Source organism: Alosa sapidissima, chromosome 14, assembly GCF_018492685.1.
Source record: "Alosa sapidissima isolate fAloSap1 chromosome 14, fAloSap1.pri, whole genome shotgun sequence".
Classification (NCBI taxonomy): Eukaryota; Metazoa; Chordata; class Actinopteri; order Clupeiformes; family Clupeidae; genus Alosa; species Alosa sapidissima.
This window is the reverse complement of record NC_055970.1, coordinates 33,212,125-33,236,424: the sequence shown is the minus strand read 5'-3', so window position 1 is coordinate 33,236,424 and position 24,300 is coordinate 33,212,125. Positions and strand designations below refer to the sequence as shown.

Below are 24,300 nucleotides of genomic sequence, written 5' to 3'. Positions count from 1 at the left end.
ACTTCTCCAGTTTCATGGGCTTTCCACAGGGATCATCATTGTTGTCATCATCATCATGTTACTGACCTAGCTGTGAACTACACCTGGGGACCAGGAACTACAGCCAGCCCCTCTATATGAACATGGGAGATGTGTTTTCTTGTGGTTGCTATAATGCGTACCTCTTCTGTATGTTTTCCTGTTGAAGCTTATTTTGGCATCATAGTTTTGCAGCTTTGAAGTACTTTTCCATTGTAGGACCAGCTATATGTCTTCCTTTCACTTAGTGTTTCATTTGGCCCTCATTATTGAATTGTCAACTTACCATTACTTTCCAAATCACAGCTTGCCCGCCAACACCCTGAGAGCCATTGAAAGCCAATTTTAGCGCATTTCTTTGCTCGAGGACAATGAAATCATCCAGAACCCAGCACTGAAAGCCCCATACAGGGAAAGCCTAATCTTATCTCCCGAGCTCGCTTAAAATAGAGCCGGCAAAAAAAGCCATGGGGTGAAAAGAAGCGTAAGAAGCAGAGACTGTTTCTATTGTTAATTCCCCCCGGACTTTATTTTCACTCACATCACAATGTTTGAGGTGCTAACTGTTTGCACACAGCAAATGTTACAGGCATGCCATTGTTAGATGAACTTTTACTACCTGTATGATTTTGAAAGAGAAAGAAATACTGATTACATCTACTGTATACATGTAGTGCCACGGAGCTGCCTGCAAGGTGCTGACAGACTCTGAGAAATAGAAAATATGAGAGGCATTTCCTGATTTCAGATGAATTCAATTGCTGTTATTTTTGTGGTTTGAGAGCCATTACCTGTGGGTGCCATCGGCCCAGGCAGTAGCACAAGCACCATTTAATTGTGCACACTTCAGTAATGGGCTTTTAGAAATGGCTTTATGATGCAGCAGATCATTTACTCTAATTGAATGTCCCTCGTCGTTGTTTCAGTGACATTTGAGAGCATTTCGAGATGTCTTACTGGTCCAGAGGATGATTTGCTGTAGAGGCTACCAGTAGTTGTTTGCTGTATTGTGTGATTAGTGGCTTTTAGCATGTGGCATGTGTGGCTGTAAATTGTTGTTGTTTTATTCTTAAGAGGGAAGGAGGTGTGTGTGTATGTGTGTGTGTGTGTGTGTGTGTGTGAGAGAGAGAGAGAGAGAGAGAGAGAGAGAGAGAAAGAGAGGGAGTGTGTGTGTGTGTGTGTGTGTGTGTGTGTGTGTTTGTGTTTGCCTGTGTGTGTACACTCAGCCTCACTGTTACGTTGCATGCTCGCCTCCCCATGCCTGTTCAGCACTTTGTGTGGAGTGAATCAGTATGGCTCACGCTGGAGCCACTGTGTCAGATTAACTGGGACTCTGCCTTGTCCAAACAGGCATTGTCATCCCCACACTGTCCAGCGTGATCAGCAGAGTCAGTGGACACTACCCTGGTCATTTGATCATATTATTTAATGTGTCAGACTCCTCTTACACTACTTTATTACACTTAATGCATGCTATGTCTCACTGTGGCACTAACTGCTCAATCAAACCTAATGGGCCGGAGGATTTGAGGTCACCACTGTTTGATAGAGTAGAGCTGAGAAAAGAGTAACAGTGTGCTAATAATGGCTCTGGGTGGAGGTGGGGTGGGGTGGAGGTGGGGTGGGGTGGGATGGGACTCTCACCCTTAACGTAACGGCCTGGGTGGGTCTCTATCCTGTGAGTACAGTGTGATTGTGCAGGCGCGGTGGGGGCGGGGGGCAGGACAGGGCTGGACAGGGCTAGGGGCAGTGGGACAGCCCCGGGGGAGTATAATGGCCCTGGGGTGGGACAGGCCGTACTGTATAAACTTGCTGAGCTGGACGGTGATTAGGAAGGCGGGCCGGCGGGCGGTGGTCAGTGGCAGCCGTGCCCCCCGCCGGGAGGGGTCCAGATTAGCCGCTGCACGTTTGGCAGGGCAGCAGATTTAGGGTGACCAGACGGGGCGGGATGAACGCCTTGTGGAGCTGCAGCCCTGAGCTAGAGCACGGCTGCTCTTAAATGGCTGACCGGACTCGGGTAAGGCGTGCACAGTTAGAGTGCTGTTTGTGTGTTTGTGTGTGTTTGAGCCAGTGTGTGGGGTAAGGCGTGCACAGTTAGAGTGCTGTTTGTGTGTTTGTGTGTGTTTGAGCCAGTGTGTGGGGTGGGCCTGTTCACTGTTTCTGTCGCAATAGTGTGTTTTCTTTCCAAGTGTAATTTCTTTCCCTGGGGTATTTTGTATACTGTATTAGCGAGCACTCTTGCAATAATTTTTTTGTCACACTGCGGAATGTGTGTGTTTAATTAAAAGTCATTTTATTGGACTTTTCTTAGTTTATAAATCATCTAGGGGATGAACTCACATCTGAGTCTGATAAGGAATAACCTTTTAATTATCACCATAAAATCATACTATCACCGTAATACATATGATATTGATTTTCTGCGTGATGTTGAAGATGATGTGAGGATGCAGGATCGTCTCCGTGTCTCTCTCTCTCTCTCTCTCTCTCTTTCTATCTATCTCTCTCTTTATCTCCCTCTCCCTCTCTCTGTCTCTCCCTCTCTCTCGCTCCCTCTCTAAGCACACACTCTGTAAGTGTCTCCCACGTGAGAAGGCCAATGCACTGGGCTCTGACAGGGTCACTTGGACAGAACCTTCTCCCTGCGGCTCTTTTCCATTTAGTGCTATTTGCATGGATCTTTTTCAGGATCTTTTAGGAGGTGCTAATTGCTTTTTCGTGCAATTAGCGTGGCGCGTTCTGCTGCTGGCTCTCTTGTTTTACGCATGGCAGCCTCTCTGTGCGTCCTTTCTAAAGGTGCCGTAGCCACTGGGTGGACGCCAGCAACAAGCACCTGTACCCCTCTCTGGTCTTACACACTGTCCCCTCCTCTTTTCTCTCTCTCATGCACACACACGCACACACACACACGCATGCACGCACACACGCACGCACACACACACACATTCACAACACGCACGCACACGCACACACACACACACACACGTGCACACACACACACACACACACACAGTCACACACGCACGCATACACGTACACACACACACACACACACACGCACGCACACACACACACACACTCACACACACACACACATACGCACACACACACACATACGCACACACACACACATACACATACACACACACACATTTTAGACACTCCTCGGGCTCACGGCGTGGTGTTGTGCTCTCTCCCCAGGCCACCCATACAGGGATGCGCTCGTACATTTACAATAAGAACTCTGTGATTGGCTCGCAGGCCGAGCATGGGGGCATGCGCACCTACTACTTCAGCGCCGACACCCAGGAGGACATGAACGGCTGGATCAGAGCCATGAACCAGGCAGCGCTCATGCAGAGCCATGGCGTCAAGAGGTGAGCTTACACTCACACACACACACATGCACACACACACACACACACACGCACACATGCACACACACACATACACTCACACACTCACACAAACACTCACACACACACTAACACATACATGCACACACGCACATACACACACACATGCACATACACACACATATTCACACACACACACACACACACACACACACACACACACACACACACACACACACACACCTACACACACAGTACATACTCATACATACATACTATACCTGCAGATATACAGTACATACTGTACATTCATACATTCAGTACATACATACATACATGCATACATATACACACATGCATGCATATATACATGAATACTGCATATATGTTTACATGCATGCATATAATTCTAAGGTATATGTACATTCATGAGTTGGAGATATCAGCCAAGAACCATAAATGCTTAAACATTCACACATGCAAATGAATGCAGGAATGCAGGAACTCAAAAACTTGAGGTCTAGTTTGTATGATGTAGTGTAGTGTAGTGTAGTGTAGTGTGCAGTGGGGAAGGGAGCACTGATAGCTGCAGGGTGCACAGGATGGGACCAGGAATGTGCCAGGTATTACAGTGACTTTATTGAAGTGGTCTTGAATTTCCCCTTGGGGATCAATAAAGTATCTATCTATGATCTATCTATCTGGTCATCAGTGTCCAGCTACTCTCCTGTGCAGTGATAGTGTGAAACACACGTGTCCGCTTATGCACTGTGATGGTATCATTCAGTAATGAATTCTTAAGCATGCATTCAGAGTTCTCCACATCTCTTCACATAAAGTCCCCTCACTGATTCACCAAAGCCTCAGACCCTGCACTCGCTTAATCCACTGCAGATAGCTCTGCTGCACTTAAATGATAGCCTCAGAGGTCTCATGGGACTACCTTTATGAGACCAGCAGTTGTCCTCTTCACTTGGACCGTAGCTTTTTGTCCTTGTGTGTGTGGTGTGTGTGTGTGTGTGTGGTGTGTGTGTGTGTGTGTCTATGTGTCTGTGTGTGTGTGTGTGTGTGTGTGTGTGTGTGTGTGTGTGTGTGTGTGTGTCTGTGTGTGTGTGTGTGTGTGTGTGTGTGTGTGTGTGGTGTGTGTGTGTGTGTGTGTGTGTGTGTGTGTGTGTGTACACATGTTTGTGTGTATGCACATGTTTGTGTGTCTGTATTTATGTGTGTGTGTGTGTGTGTGTGTGTGTGTGTGTGTGTGTGTGCTTGTGTGTATTTGTGTGTCAGAGGGCTATACTGAGATTCATGTTGGTTCTCTATTGCCTCATGAGGCTCAGTGTGTTATTAGTTTGCTGTCTTCTGATGTTTTCTCAGTGACTCGCAGGAGGAAGGTGCACAGTATGTCATCTCATTCTGTTTGTGTCACACAGTACATTAGTTTAGCTCATATGTCCCCGTATGGCTTTGACAGGAGTCACAGCTATGCAGAGTCTGCAGAAGAAGGCAGCTTAAAGACAGCTTACAGTGATTTGTGCTAGTGGAAGTCTTTCTGTGACAGTGTAGGGGTGTGTCTGAATTAATATCATATTTATGTGCAGTTTGCTGTCTGTGCGTTGGTGTGTGCAAATATGTGTGTCTTTTGGATGTAAATATGTACAGTGTGTGTGTGTGTGTGTGTGTGTGTGTGTGTTTGTGTGTGTGTAGAGGCTTCGTGCTCCAGGCTGTGTTTGAGGCTGGCTGCAGTTGGACTCTTTGCAGCTCTCTGGGAGTGCGATCACTGCGGCAGCCTTGCCTGCTCACAAAGCCAGCTGAGTTTGGGCCAAAATCCCTCCACCGCTACCACCACCACCCCCATCCCCATCCCCCCACCTCCCCTCCGGTTCAGCTCCAGGGCTGAGGCTGAAGCCAGTGGGCAGAGCCTCCGGTAAACGTCCCTCTGATCTCCGCTTCTAGGCCCATCAGCATCACATCAGTACACCTCAAAGAGGAGAGCGTTAGCAAGTCGGCAGCTAGATTAGCGCTTGGACGGCGCTAAAAAAGCGCACGTTTGTGACTAATGTTTTTTCTGTATGCGAGCTGAAGTGCGGATAAGTGTTATAAATAGGCTGATGCAGCACTCCCTGATTGGCCAGGTGCACTCGTCTTCAGTGTGGACGGTAGTGAAATGCAGCCCTCAGAATTGTGGTGCAGATCATTTTGGCCGATAGTCAGTTGTGGCTTTTCTCTTTCAGCCCTGGACTAATGCTTATGCTTTACTGCCATCTTGTGGCCCGTTGCACACCTTGCTGTCATCAGAGTAGATATAATTTGCTGGCATTTGTAGTGTTGCTATAGAGACATGTGGGTTCAGGTTTCCATCACAAATCTCTCTATTGTTTTTTAAAAAAGGACTGTCTGATTGTATTTATTTCAATTATTTATTCATTTATTGTTTTATTTTTAATTTGCCCTCAGTAATAAACCGCTGTGTGCCTGGTCAGTGCAATATGTAGCATCCACACTGGAGATTGTGTTTGGTTTGTGTGCAGGTGAGGAGAGTTTCATAGGAAAGATTCCCTAATTCCTTCTGATTGATTCCTCTGCAGTGCTGTCCTCACATCTCTGCCCCTTTTATCTGTTCTGCTCCTGCTCTGGAAGCCATCAGGAGTTAACCATATTTGGAAGGGCCCATAAAATAAACACTGTAAGCTAGCTTGGTTTTTATGATGACATTCTTCCACTCCGCATCTGCTGAAAATGAGTTTGTTCATATCTTGTGTACAAACCATAACTACATATTTATTGCAGGATAACCCCCCCCCCCCTTTTTTAATATTCCCTGTGTGGCATTCATCTTTGTAAACACCTGTCATATCAGTTTTTGGAGGCAAATACTGCAGTGATTTATAACAGTTGTGTTCCTGGACCAAAAAATGCACCAAAAAATGATGAGTCTGATGAATTGCACCAGGCAAATTCGGGGTCCTATTAATTACCCTGGATGCTGGGGTAAATGATGTGTCCAACCCGCTGAGCTCACACACACACACACACACACACAATCCCCCCCCCCCCACACACACACATGGATGGAGGGGCCACCTCAGGCTGTTTGTCTTACAGAAAATGACCGTCACTTGGCTTCCCATGAGAGAAACTTTATTTGCTCTCTCTCTCTGTCTCTCTCTCTTTTCCTTTTGGAATCGTTCCCCTCCATGACTTTGTCCTCCCTCGCTTGGAGACTAGTATTAAAGTGTGTGTGTGTGCGTGTGTGTGTGTGTGTGTGTGTGTGTGTGTGTGTGTGTGTGTGTGTGTGTGTGTGCATGCGCGTTTGAGTGAGCGCTTTTCCTGTGGGCATTGTGCTTCCAGTAATGGCAAAAAATGCATTTAATGAGCCTGTGTCCATTTTCTAAGCTTCCCTCTCCATCACTCAAGTGGGAAATTGCACTCCGTCAGAAACGCTCCAGGTTTAATGGCACAGTTCCCGGCAGCTTCATATCTAGAGCTCAACAGTCCTCATGTCACCCCCTGTCTCAGTCCACCCAGCCTGTGTCCACTGCACCCACTCCCACTGTATCAGGTTTCACAGGGAAGGTAGTAGGGGTTTGCTTTGACTGAGGAGAGATTAATTAAGGCCCAAGTGTCTGTATGTCTTTGAGAGCGCCGCTGAGGGCTTGTGACGGAGTGGGTGGAGGAGGTGGGTTACGGGGGTAACGTGAGTGGAGCTGATAGATGAGAGCAGTGAGAGAGTGACTCACCCTGTCGTTCCAGGAAAGTGCCACCGACTGAGGTTTGACAGATTAGCCACTGGTTCTTGTCCCTCTGGATGAGCTGAGAGTTATTTCATTGTCTATGGTCATCAGTTTTCCTCCTCCTCCTCCTCCTCCTCCTCCTCCTCCTCCTCCTTCAGGCTCATCAGTTTATCTCACCCTCGCTCCTTTCTTTCTATTTTCCCATCGTACAGAGAGGTCGAGAGGCCAGAGAAGCTAGAGCAACAGGCAGTCCCGCAGACCAATCATGTCAACAGCTGCAGCAAGAGCTCCTCCCAGCCCGAGAGCCTCTACCAGCCAGCGGAGCGGGGGGAGGGACCCAGCAAGGACGTGGAGCGGGCAGAGGCACAGGCCCAGGCCAGGGTGGAGGTGGAAGGGCTCTCGCCGGACTCGGTGGCCCCCTCGCGGCCCTCCTCCACCCTGCCGTCCACCCACCGTAACGGCCTCCCCCCAGGCCCCGGGGCGCTGGCCCCCGAGCAGAACGGCGGCGTGGTGTACAAGAGGGCCCCGGTGCAGCGCGCCCACACGGAGAAGCAGGTGCAGAGGAAGACTGCGCTGGCCCAGGTGGAGCACTGGGTCAAAGTGCAGAAAGGAGACCCCAAGAGGTTAGTGTGACCAGAAGTCGGGCGGCGGTGGTCTGTCGGTTAGGAGGGTTTGGCGTCCAAATGTAGCCCTGAAGGTTGTGGATTTGATCCCAGGGGCTGCCACTAGTTGCTCTAGTGGGACTGTCCCTGTAGTTAATTCACAGCCAATTCAGCCTCAATTCAAGTCCCTCTGGATAAGAGTGTCATCTAAATGACAAACAATATAATGTAATGACCATCCCAGGCTGCTCTGTCTTTGACTGTTCGACTGATCCCCATAATTTGGTGTCCCACACACAGCCCACAAAATGGCATATCTTCCCAAGAAATTGGAGCAAAAGTTGTGTCGCCCTTGTAATTACCTTTGTGTGTAATTCCATTGCAGCCGTCAGTCACGTTTTTGTCGTGAGAGAGTTGCACAGACTCTGAGAACATTACGGAGGTAAAAATAAATCTAGTGTAGAATGGTGCCCTCTGTTGGTGTAAAGTGGTAGTGCATCCTGTAAGCCACAGTAAGGCATGCACAAATACTGTAGGCTTAGTATGAGATAAAAGTGATTTTTATCTTGCTTTTATAGACATCCCTTTAAAATTGACTAGCGTATTAACTATACCATCTAACGATAAGAGTGTTATTGAGTAGTTAAAGTGTTATTGTGGCTGAACAGCTGCTGGATGAAAGGCCTGTTTCCTGTCCCTCAGCCATCCCTCCACAGACTACAGCCTCCCCCGGCGGACGCCTCCTCTGCAGCCCAAGGCCAGCATGGTGGAGGCCTACCAGTCGTTGCCAAAGACCCTCCGTCTCCCCTCCTCTGGGGGCTCCCCACCGACGCCCCGCAACCTGCCCAGCGACTACAAGTACGCCCAGGACCGCCTGAGCCACTTCCGCATGAGCACGGACGAGCGGCTGGCGAGCCGCGAGGGCATGGTGTGGCAGCTGTACGAGTGGCAGCAGCGGCAGCAGTTCCGGCACGGCAGCCCCACGGCGCCCATCTACACGGGGCCCGACTACCTGGACACGGCCGGCGCCTCCTTCCGCGTGACGCTGGAGGTGCCGCGCTCCATCTCCGTGCCGCCGTCGCCCTGCGAGGTACCCCCGTCCGCGCCCTCCTCCAAGCCGCTGTCGCCGCGGAGACCGCACACGCCCTCCGACCGGGTGACAGTGCGGCCGCTCAACGAGGTCCCGCTCGCCGACCACCCGTTTCTCTGCTCCCCGCGACGCACGTGCTCACAGCTCTCCAAGGTACGGCGCAAAGCAACAATACAATAACTCAAACAGTAACTATACTCTATTACTTTCACACACACACACACACACACACACACACACATACACACATACACAGATACACAGACAAGACACTGAAAGATACCACAAAAGCAGTTGAGAGCAATTGGCTGACAACATGTCTACCCCCCAGCTTGTGACAGATGGCTTGTGTGGGGAGTTGTGGAGGTCCAGGGCAGTCCTGTAGAGTTAGGCTCATGGGAAGCCAGGCCTGAGAAGTAGCCGCCCCGTAGTTTCCCTCCAATCTTGCCTTTGATCCTCATGATGAGCTGTGACTGATTCACACAGTCTCCACCCAGTGCTCATCCCCCAGGTGCCATGAGAATGTGAGAGAGGGAACGTGGCAGAGAGAGAGATGGAGGGAGGGAGAGAAAGAGAGAGGGAGAGAGAGAAAGAGAGAGTGCATGTTAGAGGCAGAGGCAAAGTCTGTGTGTGTCTGTATATGACAGAGAAAGGGGGGAAGGTCTGTGTGCATTGTGGCTGTGTAGTGTGTGTGTGTGTGTGTGTGTGTGTGTGTGTGTGTGTGTGAGAGAGAGAGAGAGAGAGAGAGAGAGAGAGAGAGAGAGAGAGAGACAGAGAGAGGTTTCATGGGTGTGTGTGTGTGTGTGTGTGTGTGGTGGGATAGAGCTGACGATCGACGCGGTGCTTGTTTCCCTGCCACACCCCCCACATGAGAAAGGCCCACTTCACAGCCCTGCACCACACACACAGAGCCCTAGAGAGCTCACACACACACCCAACACCAGTCGCATGCGCACACCACCCCTTCACACTCGCACAAGTAAACAAAGTGTCATGTTTGCACAGTGTCCGTATAAGTCATAGGCCGCCTGAAGTCACTAATTATGCCCTTCAAAGACAAAATATCCGTACAAATGAATAGGATTGTCATAAACTAGTACAGTACAGAATAAAAAGAGCATCACGTCTTAATGTGCAGAGCCACAGCTTACAAAACCTAGCTTCGGAAAAATAGAGCTTGTGGAGCCTAAATTAAGACGAGGGATGAACTCTGGTTTGCTTTGCATCCAACAGCTGCGGTTAAGCTGCGATGGGTCCACAGCCACGGTGCATATTTTACCCTTGTGCTCAGTGGGCCTCAATGGACGCATCGTTAAGAAAGCTGTGTTATTAGTGGCTGATAAGTCTTGCCAACGGCGTCTTTGCATCCTCCTGCACAGCCTCAAACATCAGCAGCGCGGTCGCTTTCTTCTGATCTCGCATTTAAATAAAAAACCTATTATGCAGCAAAAAAAACAGAGCCATGGGAATCCTCGCGCAAACGGCTCACAGTGCCCACCCTCCCCCACCCCCCACCTCCACTCGCTCGTAGCAAACAAATGTTATTTTAAGAAAGCAGGTTGGTGCTAATTTATGTGGAGTTAATTAAATCTCTTGTCGTTTGTGTCCTGTTTGAGGCGCAGTGATGGGCCGTGGCTGTGAGATTTTGTGCGTTAAGCAAAAACGTCAAGTGTTTTTGCAAGGGCCTGTGGCAGTGAAGACGAGGCATACACCTTCTTTTTTTTTTGAGAAATACATAGAAAACTAGTGGTGTGAAAATGTGCAGTGCCAAGCACAAGTGTAAGAGGAGGTAAACTTCATAACTGACTTCTGGATGACATGCTAGTGAACTCAGGAATGTGAAATCTAATATCGCTGACTGTACACATTTATTGTTTGTATAGTGGGCTGCTCTCTCTGCAGATGAAAGGGATTGACTTTGCTGTTCTGTTTATTGTGTGTGTGCGTGTGTGTGTGTGTGTCTGTGTGTGTGTGTGTGTGTGTGTGTGTGTGTGTGTGTGTAGACTGCACAAATAGAGAGACGATCAGTGCCAACCATGGGCTACATCACCCATACGGTCAGCGCACCAAGCTTGCATGGGAAAACGGTAAGAGCTCAGCCACTTCACACAATGTTCTGTTTTTCCTGTTGACTGAACTCAAACACGTCTCCCCGTAGAGAAGCAGAAACACGTCCACTTGGATGGTGTTTCTGTGTTTACATGGAAGACGGCACTGCAGAACCCTTTTGATGGCATTTAACAGTGTACTTGTGGGTGAATGGTTGTTGTGATGGGATGAGAGTGTACGAGTGTGCTCAAGGTGGTGTGAACGTGCATATCTGTGGTATCAGAGGATAAGCTAATAAATGGTGGAGTGAGTGTGTACATGGTGGTAGAGGTTAAAGTGTGTGACCTGGGTGGTGTGGTCAAGTGATGAAAAAAAGAACATAAAGATGGACATTATGAGTCCAAGTGCTGTATGTGGTCAGTGTGCATGGAAACCAGGCTTCTGGTGACTGAGAGCAGTCGGGGCGCACTCCCTTCACGCTCTCTGGCGCCGCCCCGGTGGCCAGGCACTGAAGCGCTGTTTCTGCCCCCTTGTTTTCTCTCCCTGCTGGACACAGCCGGAGGAGCTCACCCTGCTCCTCATCCAGCTCAGGAGGCATCAGGCCAAGATGGCGGGCGTGCGCAGCGACACGCTCGCGCACCTCCACCACCACCACCACCAGCAGCACAATGGCCTCTCCAGCCTGCAGGTCAGGCCTAGTGACTGCCAAACAAGCCCCCTGCTACCCCCCTGCTACAGTCTGTGAATGTACTTTGTTTACTCAGGCCTTTCCCTTCCCAACCTGCTTTGTGGCCGGGATGCCTCCTTTTCACCATCCCTAAATGGCGTTTTTTGATTATCATTATTTGTCATTTTGTGTTGTTTACCTTTCTGCCTTTTTAGTTTTGTTTTTTTTGTGGTGATGGTGTGGATGCTACTCGTTAGCATGGAGCTTGTCATGTAGAGATTGAGTATTTAGATCTCTGAAATGTGAATGCTGCGTGTGTGATAGCGCCATTTTTTTGTGCTGTGTCCTGTAGAGCCCTGCGCCTTGTGCTCTGCGTTCCTCTCCCCTTTTGTTTGCACCTCTTGAATTCTTTGGAATTGATTTGAGTATTTGCACTACCCATGACCCCCCTGGCCCTCCCCCCAAAACCCCGTCCACAAATGAGCTGTGTTTCCGAGCATGCTGCTTGTTGAATTTCTCCGTGCTTCAGTCACAGTGATGAAAAGGCTCAATGACGTAAAAGGAGGGTGTAAGTAACAAATGGAATGTGAAGGTCTTTCGCCTCTTAGTTCATCTCCAAACCACAGAGTGGAGATTTATCCCCTGGTGAAGAGCTGGCCATGTGTACAATGCTGAATGGTTTGTTACTGATAAAGATGTTTTGTGACTTTGTTCAGATAAAAAAAAATGCTGGATCTGGTCTGCAAACTGAAGTGGTGGGCAGGCTTAAAAGCTGTGATGCTTTTTAAGATGTTTTCAGATGCGACCTCCAGAGCTGAATCGCACTACAGCTGTACTTATGTACTGTATTATTGGGCCTCATTCAGGAAGCAACACAAGCAACACACATACTGTACCCTCTTACACTACCCTCCAGAATGATTGGCACCTTTGGAAAAGTTGGAAAAACAGGTATTATTAAAAAAATCTTTTGCTGATTTATTGTAATCTCACAATCATAACAATAAAGAAAAATCTGACATTGAAGGGAAGCAAGAAAAAGGAAGAAAAGGAAAATTTCATAAAGAAATACTTTTTATTATAAAAAAAATTATATATTTTTTACAGAAATTGTGAGATTACAATCAATTACCATCAGATTATTCTTTATACCTGTTTTTAGTCAACTTTAGCAGAGGTGCCAATAATTCTGGAGGGTACTGCATTTTTGTTTGCATTCACAAATTGTTCTGATACTGTAGTACCCACTGAATACTGAGAATTCACCATTGTTTTGATATTTGTGCTCTTCTGTTAGGTAAGAGATCATTTTGCAAGTGATGGAGAGCACTCTTAGTAAGATAAGAAAATACTGCACATGGCCCATGAATACCTACTGTAGTACCCAGACTATTGAGAGTATGACTGTGTCAGTTGGAGTACCTTATAACTTTTGCTCCTTTTCCCATATCGCTCTCTGATTTGATCTGATCAGTTTTGCTCTAAATCATATCAGTTGCTCCAGTTTTATTTATGTGATTTTTGTTGTATACTTATACTAAAAGATTACTCTCATTCTCCTTAGCCTGATTTCCAATCAGTTAGAGATGCAAATTTTCATTCAAATCATGGGCTGTCTCTACCAGCATACTTTGCAGCTTCCTGTCATGTGACCTGTCTTTCCGTTCCCCCCACCTTAAGGCCGATGATACTTACATGCAGCTGAAGAAGGACCTGGAGTATCTAGACCTGAAGGTGGGCCCGTTGAAGCTAATATCGCTTCCTCCTTTTTCTCCCCTTTGAATCCCCCTGTCCTCCTCCTCCTTGTTCTCCTGCTCTCCTCCACCCTTCTCTCCTCCCCCTCCTCTCCTCTCCTCTCCTCTCCTCTCCTCTCCTCTCCACCCTGCTGTCCCGTGGGCTTGTGCTCCACCCTCCTGTCCTCTCCCTGCTCTGGTCTCTCCTGTAGCCCTAACAGCCTGGGTGTGGTGTCTGCTAACATCTTCAGCCCTTCCCAGGACTCCTCTGACTGAGACAGCAGTGTGGACACTCATGAGTGCTCTGATGGCTTGTGTGTGCACACTTAACTTGAACCTTTGTTTAGCCTTCCCATCACTCTCCTCTCCTGCCCCTAATCGCGCCAAGTTCAACTTACGTGTGCAGACTGGCCAGAGCTGATGTGGTGGAGAATATGCACTCCTGCATACACCATTAAACTACAATTCTATTCATTTGTACAGTAATGCATGGCAGTAAATGACCAGATTCAGAGGTGCTTGTTAAGCATTTACTGTAGATTACTATCGGGCTACTGCCTCTGGTGGTCTAACAGTATTGCACAATGCTACAGTGCTGCTTGATGGGACTTAAAGGTCAGATGAATTGGAGAGAAACAAACCTGAAATGGATAATAAACTACATTTCCCATCAGGAAGTGCTGTCTCACTTTCATGTTTATAGCCTTTTGCTCAAAACCTACTCTCTTTGTTTAAACACAGATCATTGCCTCAAATCCACCTTATCTGTTTTCAGGAAATATTAATCCTGACATCTAGTAATTTGTATGACTAACACCTAATATCCAGTGAGTGATGTGTAATTCATAACACCACTTTCTATCTTCAAACAGATGAAAAGTATTGAACAACTGATCGTTTTGGTTTGCAATAGCATACAAAAGTCCTCTCACGGTTTGGGCTCCGTTCTGAATGTAAGAATGGTGTGCATACAAAGCGTGACCATTCCATGGCTTCGCCAGTAGACTTGTGACACTGCTGGCCCGTGTGTGCTGTTCGTTAGGTGTGCCCGCGTTGGCCTCGAGGCATAGCTTGGCATAGGTACTCATTTCGGTGTGGTGCAGTACCCTAGTCTGACCGTGTGCTGTTTGGAGCTTCTTATTATTTCTCTTTTTCATTTTCTCTTCAGGGAGGAGCCTTCTCTTGGTAGCTATCAATACTGACTATTCTAATCATTGATTTAAAGCTACTGTGGGTGGAATCTATCTATTTCTAGTACAGATACCCAGTATTAAGTAGTACAATGTCTATTCTTTGCCTGGGGATTGGTGAAACCATTTGGGAGTCTGCTGATCTGAGTACTTAGAGAGCATGCCATTAATATCCAGCTGCTAACCACTAACCCTTCAAAATTAATTGACCAGCTCAGTGACTTTGAAGTGAACTTGCACTCAGTTAACCATACACTCCTCTGACAATCCGCCATATTCCTTGTGGTTACAGTACTCCCACATGGTTCATCATAGGGACGTAATCATGAAAAGTATTGATAACCTGCCAGGGGAAAGAGTCGCCTTGGCTCCTCTCAAACACACAGCTGCTCCCCATTCATAAATATGTCATATGGCTTACAGAGTGGGCTGATTTTTGTTTGTGATTTTCCACAATGCATTTTGGTTTTTGGTTTTCGCTCTTGCTGAAATTGTTATCAGTATGACTTCAGCACGTCTGTCACCAGTGACGCCTTGCTATCTTGTCAAATTGATAGAGGATGCCTGAGTTACGTCTTCCCTTACTGTTCCATGTTCAGTTTGTTTTAGTTGGCTGGGTGCGGTTGTGTCTCTTTGCTCATTTCTGGCAAACTGTTGCACCATGCGAGTCCTCTCACATCTCTGGGTCACACAGGTCACCGGTCGTGAAACGCTAAAAGACAGACCAGCACGGCCCGTTAAAATAGCTGAAAGTGACATTGATGTAAGTATGGCAGTCTTGCCCCCCCCCCCCCCCTCCCAACCCCCATCCCATTTTTTGCTGATTAAATATCTAGTCTCCCCAACATTCCCTCAACCAGCCCTTCATTATGTTTTTTTGAACACAAAATGTTATCACAAGAGAGGGAGGGAGAGAGAGAGAGAGGGAAACTGTTGGAAGAGAAAGAGATGGATAGAGAGTAAAAGATGAGAGAGCAAGCCATGCCAAGTGTCTGTTGTGTGGTTGTGCAGTGGTAAACAGAGGCATCAGAGTAAGATAAACAGACTGGGTCCTCAGCAGGGAGAGCCTGCCTCTGATGGAGCCGGCGAGAGTATCGACAAGGGCTTTTATTCCGAGCTCTCAATTTAAAGGGAAAAATACATGCAATGGGATTTTATATTTTGAGCTCTTAAATTTTTCAGTTTGATTTTTGTATTCCAGCTTCTTTCCCCCTTCTCTGTTCATGCAATTGGAGGTAAATAGGATGGAAGCCCTGGCTTTTCATCATTAACATTGTTCCACTTTAACAATTTATAAGAATTTGCTGGTGATTTTTGTCTGACTGATGAATAATTGATGCCGTTAAAACAACAATATACGGCAGTAAAATAAAAACAGCTTAATAATTAATTGAACGGAATGATAAATAGAGCTGAGAATAAACACTCGCTGTGTGAGAAAGCTTTGCAAACTAGGCAGGCTATAAAGAATTCGCCAACTTATTTGCTCTGTATTTTTCCCCTCACACTTCTCATCTAAAGTAACCTATTTTTTAAAAATGCTAGATTTTACCAGGAATGGGATCAGGGTTGGATACTAAGCTAAATGAATGTTAATTCTTAGCGTAATGAATGCTATTTCCTATTCACGACGGCAGTTCTTCTCTATTCTTCTCCACTGTGTCCTTGATGGCTGCTCAGAGTGTCTCAGGCGTCTGGACAGACAGGGTAAAAAGGAGGGTCTGCCTTTTCTCCACACTCTCTAGGTGAAGCTGAGCAGATTATGTGAACAGGACAAGATCCTTCAAGAGTTGGAGATGAGGATTCGTACCCTAAAGGAGGATAAGGTACAGACCTTGACAACTCGGCCATGCTTTTCTTACCTTGTGTCCTGCCAGGTGAAAAGAAATCAGCAGGTCACAACCCAGCAGTTCTTTGACCACAGTTCTTTTATTGCATCTCCATGTCATCTTTATATAATGCCAATAGTCTTTTATTGAAAGATGGAACAGGACATTTGTCCAAAGCATTCTTAACACAAAATGATTCAATGCACCCATTCATTGACCAACTGAGCTGCACTCTGTCCTTGAACATGATTAAAAGGAGATTAAATCTGTCGAATGAACGCAGCTTGAACACGCTGCCAAGCCATCGCAGAATGACGCCGGTGGTAAAGTAGTAAAAATAATAATAAAAGAAAAAAGAAAATCAAGTACAAAGCCCCGAGTCTCATTGGAGAGGAAAGCCTGGAAGGGCACTAAAGCAAAATCTGACCACCCACAGCGCTGATGGAGGAGAAAGTAAAATAATGGATTGTCTGAGGTATTGGGCTGAGATGACTCATCAGTATAGTTTAATGCTTTGCCATGAGAATTATATACACACACACACACACACACACACACACACACACACACACACACAGAGTTTTAATGGTCCCCTTGCTGATGTGTGTGTGGGTGTGAACCCCTTTAGGACAAGCTGGAGTCGGTGCTGGATGTGTCCCATCAGCAGATGGAGCAGTACCGCGACCAGCCCGCTCACGCCGAGAAGATCGCCTACCAGCAGAGGCTGCTGCAGGAGGACGTGGTGCACATCCGTGCTGAGATTTCACAGCTCTCCACGGTGGGCATACACACGCATGCAGTACACACACACATACACATACTCTACATACATGTGCATGCACACTCAGTTATGTTGCCTCCGCCCAATAAATGAGTGTGTGTGGTGTGTGTGTGTGTGTGTGTGTGTGTGTGTGTGTGTGTGTGTGTGTGTGTGTGTGTGTGTTGAGCAGGAGATGGAGAACGCCTGGAGTGAGTACAGCCGTCTGGAGGTGGATGTGGACCGGCTCAGGTCGGCCCTGCAGGAGCAGATGAGCCGCTGCTCCATCACTCAGGTCTGCACCACCCTAAACACTCCATCACCCCACCCTCCCACCTGCACACACTCACCCCCACATAACCCCACCCTCCCACCTGCACACACTCACCCCCACATAACCCCACCCTCCCACGATCATTCATAACATTCATCTCCCATAATCCCACCCTCCCACGATCATTCATAACACTCATCTCCTATAACCCCACAATGGTCACAGGCTCATCTCATCTGCACCTCAACCCATTACCAGTCAGCAGGGCACACCCTAACGGTCATCAATACTCATCCCCCAGAACCCCACGGTCACTACGGTCTGGTCTGCTCACGCTCACCCCTACACAACCCCATCAACTGACCCTCCGATCTGCCCCCTCAAAGGCCCTTTATTTTCCTTCATCTGTCCCTTCTGTGTGACTGCTCATCATAACATTCTGCCGAGGCTTGTTAACAGTAACTAAATAAACCCATTGCTTTATCAGACAATTTGTATTGAAATTGGCCCAACTGTCTCATGAGATGTAAGCACTAAGTACTTTGCGTGGTTTTTGAGAAGGGAAGCGCATGATGAAAATAGACAGACAGTGATGACATGGAAAAGTCAGAGCACTCCCTAAGATGTGTGTGTATCTGGCCCGTCTCTGATTGCCTCTGATCCGTTTGTGGTTGTGTGTGTGTGTGTCTGTGTGTGTGTGTGTGTGTCTGTGTGTCTGTGTGTCTGTCCTTCTGCAGCAAGAGAAAGCTCAGTTGAGGAAGGAGCTGTGGCGGATAGAGGATGTGATGGCTGGCTTGAGCTCCAGCAAAGCCAACTACAAAATCACAGTCGACTCAGTGCAGAACCCAGGTGAGAGGGGCCCTGTACCTGTGGCTGTGCCTGTGTCGGTGGCTGTGGATATATCTGTATCTGTACCTGTGGCTGTGGCTACACACTACCCTCAGTCATACTTACTGTTGAAACATGTTGGGTCTTGGTTAACTCCCATGTTTGGACCCCCATTTGTTATGCCAATTTATGTGTCTTTGTCCATGTATGTCTGTAGATGTAGATGTGTATTCTGCACATTGGTGAATGTGTATGAATTTTGGAGTGCATTATGCTCAGTGTGTGTGTGTGTGTGTGTGTGTGTGTGTGTGTGTGTGTGTGTGTGTGTGTATGTGTGTGTGCGTGTGCATGTGGGTTCCACAGAGCGGAAACTTGTGCCTTCAGTGTCCTCCTCAGTGCCTTCCCTCTCGGCGAGCCCGTCGGCAGGGCAGCTGAAGTCTCTTCCGCACAGCCCCTCCCAGCCTACCCAGCAGCCCGCTGGCCTGCACGCTGCACACAAACCAAATTGGGTGAGTGCTGGACAGCGTAGCTTCAGTGTGTTTGGTCACTATAGACGCTCTCTCCTTCACTCAGTGGATCCAACAGAGATGTTAGGTTGGATCTGAAAGGTGGGTGTAAAAGATGAAGGACCCCCATTCTTGAATTCTTTTGCTAAATGTCATTACTCTTTCCCTGCTGCACAGTGGCTGGAAGACTGGGCAAAGATATGCCATGAGACTACTGGTGCCCAAGACCACAATGCTTGCTCTGTTGAAAGCAGAACACTTCATGCGGTCAGATTATGATCAAATAAGAGTTTTAGAGAGACCAGTTCCATGGAAGCACTCAAAACACAGGCTTACAGATCAAACCATTTCATGTGTCTGCCCAGCTGGCCCCAGGGCTTCTTCCTAGGTTTATTCATTCAGAGTTTTTTTTCTTGTCCCAGTCCACTTACTGCTTGCTCACAGGGATGGAGTTCAAGCTGGGCTCTCTGTCTTGAGACATTCATATGTTATTGTGCTATAGATGTTGAATTGTATACATACTGCCCACTATAGTTGGAAATGTGCCATACACTGTACTGATGCATTGGCCATCTGTTGGACAGGCTGAGGAGGGTGCTCCACCACGGCCTCCTCTTCCTCAGCTCTACAGCCCTGATGAGCACCCCCCTGAAGTGCCCCCTCTGCCCAAGGAGTCGTCCGTCATCAGGCACACTTCTGTCCGAGGCCTCAAGCGCCAGTCCGACGAGCGCAAGAGAGACCGCGAGATCGGGCAGTTCTCCAACGGAGACAAGGTTGGACACTCTGGCCAGCATGGGGAGGGTTGGGATCATGCCCTGTCCAGATAATTTGCACTTTCCTAGATGCCTCCAGTTTTAAGCAGGCTTTTATACTGACAAGTCTTGACCATGAAAGAAACTGTCTCCGTACATACTGTAGGTAGTAGTACATCTATGCCCACTAAAGAATCCAGTAACCGGTGGGTTAAGATGTCTGAAGTTTCCCCAAAGATACGTGTGTATGTCAGAGCATTCCCTTTGGGTCATTCAGTCCCTGTCCAGAAGTATGCTCAGTTGTCCAAGAGAGGAGAGCTTTCTCTTTGAGGGCATCAGATCATCAGATCAGCACGATGAGCTCTCTGTGTGTTTGTGGAATGGGGGGGGGGGGGGGCATGGTTGCAGATGGATAGATGGATGAATGGCTGAAGCCTGGTCTCCCCGGTCCACAGGTGGAGCTGCGGGCGTTTCTCAGCGAGCCAGAGCTGAGGGGGGTCAGTGGGGTGCAGGGGGCCTCAGCGCTGACCAGCGGATACCAGACCCTGCCCAGCAGAGGTACAGTAGGCCTGCACCAGCAGCATCCACAGCACACACTGCTGGCTGACTAATGACTTTCCATGAAAGTTGTCTCATATGCATTAGCTGAAAGAGCTGGACAGTATGTTGACAAGTTACTTGCTGTTGATCTGCTGACATGTTTACCCAATTATTCTCAAATTTCAAGCCAATTATATTTATATTTTTATATATCCATCCATTTCTCATTATTGATCTCACCAATTTGGAGCATGCGTCCTGGAGTTTGGGATTACAGAGATAGTACCTGCACATTGAAGCCATGTTGCCACCCTGAAATGTGATTGTAATTGTTTGTTGAAGGTTGTGGTTTTAATACATGACACATGATATTGTGAGTCAACACAGCAGCATACTTTGACATTGTTTTTTTTTTTTTTTTTTATTTCTTTACTGACACTAAAAACTCTCTGTGTCAGGAGTAACAGGCTCCTCCTCGCGACTGAATCAGTCCACCAACATTTCATCTTATGTCACCCTGAGAAGAGGAGCATCGGCGCCAGGCTTGAAGGTGAGTGGAGCGGTGAGAGAAAGATATATATATGTATATAGAGAGAGAGAGAGAGAGGGAGAGAGAAAGAGAAAGAGAGAAGGAGAGAGAGACAGAGAGAGAGAGTCTGTCCCCAACAGAGGAGGGGCTACAAGAGAGTCTGTCAATCCTGGAAAATTACTCTCAAATTTGGAATCTCCCCATAAATAAAGAAAAAACAAAAATAATGATATTTCAAAAAAAGACACGTTCAACAGAGAATAAATATAATTTCACCCTTGGTGAAAACAGACTTTCACAAGTGACAAATTATAACTATTTGGGCCTAAATATTTCCTCCACAGGCAATTTTAATCTGGCTATTAAAGACCTGGTTGACAAAGCACGGAGAACATACTATTGCGTAAGAAAATCACTATACCAATACAACACCCCTATCAAATTGTGGCAAAAGATTTTTGATTCAGTTATCAAGCCCATTATCTTATATGGTAGTGAAATTTGGGGCATCAAAATAATTATGAGGGACATCAAAATAATTATGAGCTATGGGACAAAAGCCCAGCAGAAACACTACACCTGGAATTCTGTAAGAACATCTTGGGGGTACACAGGAATGCAACAAATATTGCATGCAGGGCAGAACTGGGAAGATATCCACTATTCGTTGATATACAAAAAAGAGCATGCAAATTGTATTACCATGTACTGTCCTCAAAACCAGAGGAATGTAATCACAGTGCCCTTCTACAGAGGAGAACCCACCCAGAGAGAGATCCTTTTGATTATCTTATATCAAAACACAATTTCAATTTGAATACACCTGACATGTCTCAAGCAAAGTTAAAACATATTGAGAAATTAACAAAAGATGAATATTACAAATATTGGCTAGACAAAAATTAAAAAATCCAAATATTATAAAAAAAGGAAACTTTTAACTTCCTTCAGAATTAGTGAGCACACTCTGGAAGTTGAGAGGGGTCGGCACAGGCAGACATGGAAACCAATAGATGAAAGGCTAGGTCTACAATGCCACAAAGGAGTAGTAGAAGATGAGTTACACTTCCTCACAGAATGTAAAAATGACACCCTGGTTAGGAGAGAATTCTTTGACCACATTGGCAAGATTGCTCCCCAATTCCCCGTGCTACCCAATGAAAACAAGCTCCCATATTTGTTGGGAGGGCACAATTGTGCTACGATAGCAGTACAATTCCTGACAGAGTGTCAAAGATTGAGAAAGTGAGTCCTTTTCCTTCTTACATTCCACTGTATTATTTTGCCTAATTATTATTGTTATTATTATTATTATTATTATTATTATTTTACCATTATTTGTATTATTATTATTTAAATCTATACAATTATACCACATGTGTAAGCTTTGGCAAAACAATGTTTTTTGTCATGCCAATAAAGCTAATTTGAATTTGAATTTGAATTTGAGAGAGAGAGAGAGAAGGAGAGAGAGACAGACAGAGAGAGAGGGAGAGAGAGAAATATATATAGATAGAGAGGGACAGAGAGAGAGAGAGAGAGAGAGAGAGACAAAGAGAGAGAGAGAGAGAGGAGAGAGACAGAGAGAGAGAGAGGGAGAGAGAAGGAGAGAGAGAAAGATATATATATAGAGAGAGAGGGAGAGAGAGACAAAGAGAGAGGGGGAGAGAGACTGGCTGCAGAGCCTAGAGTCAAAGGAGCACTTTAAAGTCTTACTGGGGCTTAGGAGGCAACAAAGTGCGGGGGCGAGTGGCGTCTCGAACGGCGGGGTCTTTTGTAGCGAGATGCGGACTCGAGATGATGAGATACCGCTCCCTGGTATAAAACGCTGAATGCACGGGGAAAAAAAAGTTAATCTGGGAAGTGTGTGTGTGTGTGTGTGTGTGTGTGTGTGGGAGGGTGGGTTGAGCGACTTGAGTGCAATGCTAATGAATTAGCGCTCGCTACGTCGCCCTGATGTGGGATGAGAAAGAGTGTTGCTCTCTTTCTCTTACTTGAGCTCTTTTTTTCCACGAGTGTGTACACACACGCCCACAGCCACACACACAAACACACACACGTACCCACAGGCCCACAAGGACACACACACACACACACACACACACACACACACACACACACACACACAGCCACTCATTTCATGCTAACACCCTATGTTGTGTGTGTGTGTGTGTGTGTGTGTGTGCAGAAGAAATTAAACAAGCAAATGAAGCAGCAAAGCTTTGAAATGTTCTCGCTGCTTCTCTGATCCACCCCATTCCCTCTTGCCCTCCCTCCCTCTTTCTTCTCTACTTCTTTTCCCATCCTCTCTTCCTCCCTTTCTCTTTCTTCCCTCCTCTCTCTCTCTCTCCAGATCGCAGTGCCTTCCTTAACTCACTGCCTTTCTCCAATGCCCTCTCTGTCTCATTTTCTCTTTCATTCTCTCTCTCTCTCTAAGGGCTCACTTTATCTCCTTTTTCCTCTTTATTTCTGTATCTCTCCTAACTCTCTTATCTTCTCATCACTCCCTCTCTCCCTCCTCCGTCTCTCTCTCTCCATCTTTCTCTTCCTCTCTTGTACAGTTTTGACTCTACAGTCTTGACTCTCCTCCACAGAGTACTATGGAGCATCTGTACCCCCCCCCTCTCTCTCCCTCTGGTATGGTTTTGACTCTACTCCTTCTCGTCTCCTGCAGGAGAGACCAAAGAGCGCTCTGGAGCGTCTGTACTCGGGAGACCCTGCGCTGCAGCGGGGTCGCATGAGCGCCGAGGAGCAGCTGGAGCGCATGAAACGCCACCAGAAGGCGTTGGTGCGCGAGCGCAAGCGCACCCTCAGCCAGGGCGAGCGGCACGCCTCGGCCTCTGCCTCCGTGGCCTCCTCCCCGGCCGCCACCGGTCCCCGGTCCGGCTCGTCCGCGTCCGGAGCGACCACCCCGCGACCCGTCTCAGCTGACCTGGGATCAGTACGTTAGAGTTACCACAGCAGCTGCCAAAACTGGCCACTTCATACTTACAGTATTTACATACAAACATGCGTTAGCTCACAGTCTTCACACACACATAGACACACACAAGAATAATTTATCATAACCATTATAGTGTACGCATAAACACACACACCGACTGAAACTCACCCACACATATACATAAACAAGCACATATAGTCTGATAAACAGACATACACAAACTCTACACACTCAACATGCCTAACTTGTTAGCAGAGCTTGATTTCCAGACTAATGAGTATAGCTGTGGCTGTGGCTGAACTAGGTGTATTTCCATGTGTAACATAGTGTGATGATGTTAAAGCCCAATAGGAAAAGCAGGCGGAGCAGGTGGAGAGTATGTGACAAACGTTTGTGTAGAAAGCAATGAGATGTGGAAATGAGACTGTTGAAGTGCCTGACAGAGGGAGCTGCTCGTACAAAGAGAGTACAAAGGATATGGACAGCTGCCTATGCAAGGAAGACAAAATGCCATGTGTTGTGCTATTTATTTAAGAAACGCTTTTTTGTAGAGATTTCTATATGAAGCATTTCTACATGAGTCTAACTTAAAGAAAAAAAATCTGAGTCTAACCCTGTGAAACTAGTAATGATTCCCAAGTGCCTTTTTTTCATGTGTGGGAAATGACGTTTTTGTTTGTGAAATGTTTGGGCCCTCCTCGGCCTCTGGAAGCTGGGGAGAGTAAATCAGAGGCGCTGAGGCAGTACCTGGAGGCTCATGGGTCCATTAGAAGGGTGGGGGTTGGGATGGGCGGCGGATGGACGCGGGAGGACCCCGTTACTCTCCCCTCCTCCGTCTGCCTGCCCACCCTGTGGACGCTGCGCTAACTCATCCATGCAATCCTGGCTTGTCTCCGCCTGACCCCCCT

At 47.2% G+C, this 24,300-nt stretch overlaps 1 protein-coding gene across 19 annotated transcripts in view; it reads left to right on the top strand.

Moving 5' to 3' along the window:
- The window catches only part of plekha7b (pleckstrin homology domain containing, family A member 7b), a 92,836-nt gene that overhangs the window by 59,873 nt on the left and 8,663 nt on the right, over window positions 1–24,300 (top strand). For 10 of the 19 annotated variants that reach the window (XM_042061566.1, XM_042061565.1, XM_042061573.1 and 7 more), the window contains 17 exons: window positions 3,220–3,395; window positions 7,315–7,725; window positions 8,407–8,947; window positions 10,798–10,881; window positions 11,400–11,531; window positions 13,191–13,244; window positions 14,116–14,196; window positions 15,128–15,196; window positions 16,179–16,259; window positions 16,891–17,040; window positions 17,213–17,314; window positions 18,031–18,142; window positions 18,485–18,630; window positions 19,212–19,400; window positions 19,835–19,937; window positions 20,378–20,469; window positions 23,123–23,389. In XM_042061566.1, coding sequence (XP_041917500.1) covers window positions 3,220–3,395; window positions 7,315–7,725; window positions 8,407–8,947; window positions 10,798–10,881; window positions 11,400–11,531; window positions 13,191–13,244; window positions 14,116–14,196; window positions 15,128–15,196; window positions 16,179–16,259; window positions 16,891–17,040; window positions 17,213–17,314; window positions 18,031–18,142; window positions 18,485–18,630; window positions 19,212–19,400; window positions 19,835–19,937; window positions 20,378–20,469; window positions 23,123–23,389 — 2,790 coding nt within the window. The remainder of the gene's footprint in view (window positions 1–3,219; window positions 3,396–7,314; window positions 7,726–8,406; window positions 8,948–10,797; window positions 10,882–11,399; window positions 11,532–13,190; window positions 13,245–14,115; window positions 14,197–15,127; window positions 15,197–16,178; window positions 16,260–16,890; window positions 17,041–17,212; window positions 17,315–18,030; window positions 18,143–18,484; window positions 18,631–19,211; window positions 19,401–19,834; window positions 19,938–20,377; window positions 20,470–23,122; window positions 23,390–24,300) is intronic. The other 9 variants (XM_042061568.1, XM_042061570.1, XM_042061569.1 and 6 more) reach the window with 9 other exon arrangements.